The sequence below is a fragment of the Oncorhynchus nerka genome, unplaced genomic scaffold (assembly GCF_034236695.1).
Source record: "Oncorhynchus nerka isolate Pitt River unplaced genomic scaffold, Oner_Uvic_2.0 unplaced_scaffold_1828, whole genome shotgun sequence".
NCBI classification, from domain to species: domain Eukaryota; kingdom Metazoa; phylum Chordata; class Actinopteri; order Salmoniformes; family Salmonidae; genus Oncorhynchus; species Oncorhynchus nerka.
This window is the reverse complement of record NW_027039492.1, coordinates 14,988-22,063: the sequence shown is the minus strand read 5'-3', so window position 1 is coordinate 22,063 and position 7,076 is coordinate 14,988. Positions and strand designations below refer to the sequence as shown.

The window sequence follows — 7,076 nt, the reverse complement described above, 5'->3', positions numbered from 1 at the left end:
CACTAGTGAGATCCTGTTGGCGTGTTCTATCATTTATTTGCATATATGCGTGAGGGAAAGCACGAGCCAGTGAGATCCTGTTGGCGAGTTCTATCATTTATTTGCATATATGCGTGAGGGAACGCCTATTCTGTGAAGTGCCGTCTGCAGTAACTCAATTCACCCGTCCACTCCTAAATAACCCATCTTTTTTAAAACTTTGGGTGAAGTCTACAAAACGCAGTCCACTCGGTTTGTTACAGATTTATACTTTTGGAAAAAATGAACACTGCATGGAGACGTTTAATAGACCTGCTGTTTTCAACTCTCTAGAGACAGCAGGAGCGGTAGAGATACTCTTAATGATCGGCTATGAAAAGCTAACTGATATTTACTCCTGAGGTGCTGACTTGCTGCACCCTCGACAACTACTGTGATTATTATTATTTGACCATGCTGGTCATTTATGAACATTTGAACATCTTGGCCATGTTCTGTTATAATCTCCACCCGGCACAGCCAGAAGAGGACTGGCCACCCCTCATAAACGGGTTCCTCTCTAGGTTTCTTCCCAGGTTTTGGCCTTTCTAGGGAGTTTTTCCTTGCCACCGTGCTTCTACACCTGCATTGCTTGCTGTTTGGGGTTTTAGGCTGGGTTTCTGTACAGCACTTTGTAACATCAGCTGATGTAAGAAGGGCTATATAAATTAATTTGGTTTGATTGATGAGAACATTTTCAGAATGTCGGCCAAAATCCATCTCACTACATCTTCTCGCACTGCCGGCCACTAGGCTTCCTATCATCACCATATTTGGTAGTGGGTGGAAAATCCAACCGGATTCTTCATATTTATACATCCGGTGAAATATCTGTCTCATTGTTCTATCTGTGTTGTCGCCGTCAGAAACGGAAATGAGGAAATTACGTCAAGAATATTGCAACGTCATCGCGTTATTTGTCCTTGTTTAGCGGTTGAGTCTAGAATGGATACAGCTATTGTCAACATGTACTTTTTGTAGCAGATTTAGAATAATTTATTACGCAGTTTATGATAATTAACGCATCAGATTAGGATTATTAGGTTAAGGCTAGGAAAATAGGTAGGTTTAGCTGATATTCAAAACATGTCAATAATATACTTTTATCGACAATTTGACAAAAGCTGTATCCCATCTAGGCATGACCTTGTTTAGCTGGCTATCTAGCTATTTGTCCTGTATTTTTAAACGTTTTCTAATTTTAGCAGCCCGGTTTATTAACCCGAATATTTGGTCTCGGGAATAAAACAGTAGCACCGATGACCGACTGCGAGGGACTTCAAGACGTTTCATGTAGTTTTTACTCTTGAATAATATGGAGGTAGTGGACAGTCCTCTTAACCTCGTAAGTTTCTGTTGATGTTGTAATATCTAGTAGGCTAACAGGCTAGCTAGCTAACTACATCCCTAGCCAACGTTAGCCCCTTGTTGTGATCCTGGAAACAAAGCCAGGGGCTGATTGACCTCGGTGTTTATAACACTTTACTCTGTAGCCTCCTAGATTGTTCTCATGTCCAATGCAAAGTGCCAAGGTTTGTTAGCTTGCCAGATATGTTGTGATTTTGGCTGTATATTAACTTAGCTAACAATAGTCCAATTTAGCTAGCTAAGATTGTAGCTAGTCAACTAGCTAGGGAACGGTAACTAGCTTCCTCCATACATGATAGCTCACCTAGCTAACGCTTTATTCTGGAGTAGGTCAACTCAGGTATCTAGCTAGCTAACGCTTTATTCTGGAGTAGGTCAACTCAGGTATCTAGCTAGCTAACGCTTTATTCTGGAGTAGGTCAACTCAGGTATCTAGCTAGCTAACGCTTTATTCTGGAGTAGGTCAACTCAGGTATCTAGCTAGCTAACGCTTTATTCTGGAGTAGGTCAACTCAGGTATCTAGCTAGCTAACGCTTTATTCTGGAGTAGGTCAACTCAGGTATCTAGCTAGCTAACGCTTTATTCTGGAGTAGGTCAACTCAGGTATCTAGCTAGCTAACTTTATATATATGTGTGTGACAAGCAGTAGGCAACTAGCTAACTAAAGAAGTAAACATATTGTGAAAGAGGAACCAGACGAGAAAAGCCAAAGATACCTTTCCCTTTATCCCTGCGTTTTATTAGCTAGTTAGACTCATAGCTAAGAATATAATAATCAATCCTTTAAATGACGGCATTTTACCAACATCAAGTTAACGCTATTTTGTTTCGTTCTGACATGAAGTAAACATTTTCTGTGCACTTATTTGTGCAGACATGAAATTAGGACTGATGGGACTTCTCAGATAGACCCTTCTGATAGCCTCTCTCGCCAGCACTTCTATGGTGTAGAAGTACTTCACCGTCTTATCTGGCAGTGCAGTATTTGTGCATTTGTAGGTAAGATGATAAGGCTAATATGAGTTCTCTCTCAAAAGCATAAATCCTTAATCTCCCTCCACATCTCCTCTCAGGCCCATCAGCAGTCCAGGAAGGCAGACCGCTTGTTGGCAGCTGGTAAATATGAAGAAGCTATTTCCTGCCATGGGAAAGCTGCAGGTGTGTCATCAGTCTACTGAACTTGTTTTGTTTCACCATTCTGTGAATAATGATACATCTTAGAGATTGACTATTAATTACTGTCAGACTGAAACAACTGGCACACAACCCACTTCCTCAACTTCCCTTATAGATGTCAGACCTTTAACAGATTGTGAATTTGTAAGTCGCTCTGGATAAGAGCGTCTGCTAAATGACGTAAATGTAAAAATGGATTAAACCCATTTGCTCAGTCGTCACCAGGAGAATAATAACTATTTCCTGCTCTGTGTACTGTAGCCTTCTGCAGCGCTGTGGAGTCGCATTCAGGAGTGTTTAGTGGAGGGTTTAGGAGAGTTGTGGAGGGTTGAGTGTCCTCTCTATGTGTGCCAGTTCAGTCTCCAGGGACATCAGGGCATAATACACATGCCCTTGGAGAATCTTTTGTGATCCAAAAGTTATATCAGCTAACAACCCCAATGTCTGACAGACTATGTACGAGGGCCTGCGTCTGACAGACTATGTACGGGGGCCTGCGTCTGACAGACTTTGTACGGGGGCCGGCGTCTGACAGACTATGTACGGGGGCCGGCGTCTGACAGACTATGTACGGGGGCCGGCGTCTGACAGACTATGTACGGGGGCCGCGTCTGACAGACTATGTACGGGGGCGGCGTCTGACAGACTATGCGGGGCCGGCGTCTGACAGACTATGTACGGGGCCGGCGTCTGACAGACTATGTACGGGGGCCGGCGTCTGACAGACTATGTATGCGGGGCGGCGTCTGACAGACTATGTGACCTATGGGGCGGCGGGGGCCTGCGTCTGACAGACTATGTACGGGGGCCTGCGTCTGACAGACTATGTACAGGGACCTGCGTCTGACAGACTATGTACGGGGTGATCTGAATGTCATTCTGCACAGAAAGACTGTGTGCTGTTAGAATGCAGTCATACTATATTATGCTCAAGATACAGATGTTTAATATCAGCCTAGTATGTAATGTGTGTGTGTGTGTGTGTGTGTGTGTGTGTGTGTTGCAGAGCTGCTGAGGGAAGCCATGAAGTTAACAGAGTGTGAACAGGTGAGACTGGGTGTTGTGTCGTGGGAGGGATGGAGGGAATGTCACATTCTTGGACCTCAGTCATGTCCTCCTGGGCTGCTGTTGGTCAATATTGACCAAACGTCCGTCAATATTTAGTTCTGTCTTTGGTTATTTGAATAAGGCATACCATGTTAGTTGTAGTGAGGTGTTTGAGTCATTTCGTAGTGAGGTGGTTGAGTCATTTCGTAGTGAGGTGTTGAGTCGTAAGTGAGGTGTCGTGTCGTAGTGAGGTGTTGAGTCGTAGTGAGGTGTTGAGTCGTAGTGAGGTGTCGTAGTGAGGTGTTGAGTCGTAGTGAGGTGTTGAGTCGTGCCTGAGGCCTGTCTGTCTCCTCCAGGCTGGCTTGTCCATGGCGCTCCAGAGAGACAGCCACGTTAAGCAGAGTCGTAGTGAGGTGTTGTAGTGAGGTGTTGAGTCGTAGTGAGGTGTTGAGTCGTAGTGAGATGTTGAGTCGTGGTAAGGTGTCGTAGTGTGGTGTTGAGTCGTAGTGAGGTGTTGTAAGTGAGGTGTTGAGTGAGGTGTTGTAGTGAGATGTTGAGTCGTAGTGAGGTGTTGTAGTGAGGTGTTGAGTCGTAAGTGAGGTGTTGTAGTGAGTCGTAGTGAGGTGTCGTAGTGAGGTGTTGAGTCGTGGTGAGGTGTCGTAGTGAGGTGTTGAGTCGTAGTGAGGTGTTGAGTCGTGGTGAGGTGTCGTAGTGAGGTGTTGAGTCGTAAGTGAGATGTTGAGTCGTAGTGAGGTGTTGAGTCGTGCCTGAGGCCTGTCTGTCTCCTCCAGGCTGGTTTGTCCATGGCGCTCCAGAGAGACAGCCACGTGAAGCAGAGTCGTAGTGAGGTGGTGTTGAGTCGTGCCTGAGGCCTGTCTGTCTCCTCCAGGCTGGCTTGTCCATGGCGCTCCAGAGAGACAGCCACGTGAAGCAGAGTCGTAGTGAGGTGTCGTAGTGAGGTGGTGTTGAGTCGTGCCTGAGGCCTGTCTGTCTCCTCCAGGCTGGCTTGTCCATGGCGCTCCAGAGAGACAGCCACGTGAAGCAGCAGCGGCTTATTGAGGAGAAGTGGAAGAGGACCAGACAGGAGGGCAATCCCATGGTCCTCCTGAGCCACCCCTCTACCGACCAGCCCCCCGGCCTCGTGACCAACGAGCCCCCCCGCCACCCAGAGAGGGAGTACGACACCTGGCTGTACCTCCTGAAGAACAAGGGCTCCCCCCCTCCCCCCACACCCTGCCCCGGCAGCAAGGCCCACAAGGATGATAAGACCCGTCTGGAGGAGCAGCAGACCACCATCGCCAGCCTGCGGCGCCACATAGACGTTCTGCTGGGAGAGAACGAGAAACTGACCCAGGACAACAAGCGCCTGCGAGGGGAGAACATCCGGCTGAAGAGGGATGCCACGGACACAGACTTACTGGAGAAATCAGAGCTGTGGGTTCTTCCCCAGTCAGAGGAGAGGAGGAACAAGGACATCTCCATACCTAACCTGCCCCCTCTGGAGATGCCCACCCAGGACATCTCTCTGGACGACCTGCCTGCCCTGGAGCTCCCCGAGGACATCCAGCACGAACTGCAGGCGCTGCTGGACAGAGACGACAAGCTGTGATGAGACAGGCGGACAGACAACCCAGTACTAACTAACTAAAGGACGCCTCTCTACAGAGAGACGGTCCACACTGGACTGGAAGGAAGCTGGCAAATCTCAATAAAAGTGTTTGATTGGTCGGTGGCCTCAGGCACTAGATAGCAACCACAAATGGTCACCGTGACAAGTTGGTAAAGGTCATTTCTCCTAGTTCTGTCTGTCTCCTCAGTGTCTCTACTAGTGGGTACTACATCTCGTTCACACACACACACACACACACACACACACAAACAAACTCTTTGCAGAAATTGTGCCTTTGAAAATGTCTGAAATGAAGTCAAAAGGGAGGTGACCATCATCAGTGATCTCCCTGCTTTGATAACAGGCCTCTATATCTGGAGGCCCTGATTGGTCGACTGGGACGACCTGCTGACCCTCTGATACCCACCAGGGACGACCTACTGACCCTCTGATACCCACCAGGGACGACCCTCTGATACCCACCATGACACCCACCAGGGACGACCCGCTGACCCTCTGATACCCACCAGGGACGACCCTGATACCCACCAGGGACGACCCGCTGACCCTCTGATACCCACCAGGGACGACCCTCTGATACCCACCAGGGGCCCTCTGATACCCACCAGGGACGACACCAGGGACGACCCTCTGATACCCACCAGGGACGACCTACTGACCCTCTGACCCTCTGATCTACATCCATAGTGTGTGAGTGTTGTTGTGTTGAGCCCCACCAGCTGTCTGCCAGATGTCTGATGGGAGAGTCAGGCTGCAGAATACCAGGAACTTTAAATTAATTCCCTGGTTTTCCAGAAAACCTGGTTGGATTCTCTGCTTATTCCCGGGAAACTTCCAAACCAGGATTTCTGTAAAACTAGGTAATTTATTGGAAGGTTCCCGGAATTCTTGCAGCCCTAGTAGAGAAGAGTATCACTGAGTGAACCTGCAGTTTAAATCCTCTCTCCTTCATCCCCTCTTCATCCTCATCATTTTTTACCACCAACCTGTGAATGGTGAAGTTTAGATGTTAAAGCTGAATGGTGAAGTTTAGATGTTAAAGCTGAATGGTGAAGTTTAGATGTTAAAGCTGAATGGTGTTTGTCCTTCAGCCCTTCAATGCAACGTTTGTTTCTTTGGCATTTAAATGTTTCTTAATAAATGAAAACAAGCGTAGAGCCTCGTCAGTTTTTAACATTTCTGTTCTAGTCGAGATCATAGACAGGTGTTTGTTTCCGTCGTTGGTCTAGAGATCCGGGTGTATCGGTTTGGATAATAGAGATACCAAACTCAGCAATAACAACAGTACCCTGCTTCACTGGACTCTGGCTAGGCAGACAACACTCCTTAGCTTGGTCCCAGATGTGTTTGGCAAGACAAGGAGTTCACACGATGACACAAACAGATCTGGGATCAGGCTCCATTGTCCTCTGTCTCAGTATGAAAGTCCCTCAGCAGTGTGAACTGTTTCTCTTCGTAGTGTCTCCAGTTCAGGACGAGGTGCTCTGGGAGAGGACTGAAATCATCCTCTCTTCCCCATGTTGAGCACTACTCTACACCAGGACCCATAGGGCCTTGGTCTCTCCAGTGTCTGAGAGGTTCGGTACCACGTGGACTTACACTAGATAAATCTCTAGTTTAATTTGTACTGTAATCATCTAAGTTGTTGATTTGTGGAACAAACCACACAAATAACATTTTCAGGTAACTGTTTTTCTTTTGCTTGATTCTGTAATATGCAGAATGTGGATTCATTGCGTCTCCAGTGTAGCAGTGTGAATCCGGGTGTAATACAGGGCATTCAGAAAGTATTCAGACCCCTAGACTTTTTCCACATTTTGTTACGTTACAGCCCTA

The 7,076-nt window shown here is 47.3% G+C and overlaps 1 protein-coding gene across 2 annotated transcripts; it reads left to right on the top strand.

The window, feature by feature from the left end:
* The first annotated feature begins 974 nt into the window (after positions 1-974).
* On the top strand, positions 975-5,408 carry nrbf2b (nuclear receptor binding factor 2b). 2 transcript variants are annotated; one of them, XM_065014981.1, is made up of 4 exons: positions 975-1,363; positions 2,461-2,545; positions 3,570-3,610; positions 4,611-5,408. In XM_065014981.1, exons 1-4 carry the CDS (start codon positions 1,334-1,336, stop codon positions 5,217-5,219), a joined length of 765 nt encoding a protein of 254 aa, XP_064871053.1. In that variant the 5' UTR covers positions 975-1,333; the 3' UTR covers positions 5,220-5,408. The 2 variants fall into 2 exon arrangements, with proteins under 2 accessions (XP_064871053.1, XP_064871054.1); XM_065014982.1 differs by lacking the exon at positions 975-1,363 and adding an exon at positions 1,446-1,550.
* The last annotated feature ends 1,668 nt before the right edge of the window (positions 5,409-7,076 follow it).

Bases quoted from the DNA above. Each gene is read 5' to 3' on its own strand.
- nrbf2b (XM_065014981.1), top strand. From the start codon at position 1,334: ATGGAGGTAGTGGACAGTCCTCTTAACCTC. The intron at 1,364-2,460 runs GTAAGTTTCTGT...ATCTCCTCTCAG, and splicing joins TGGACAGTCCTCTTAACCTC to GCCCATCAGCAGTCCAGGAA. The intron at 3,611-4,610 runs GTGAGACTGGGT...TGTCTCCTCCAG, and splicing joins AGTTAACAGAGTGTGAACAG to GCTGGCTTGTCCATGGCGCT.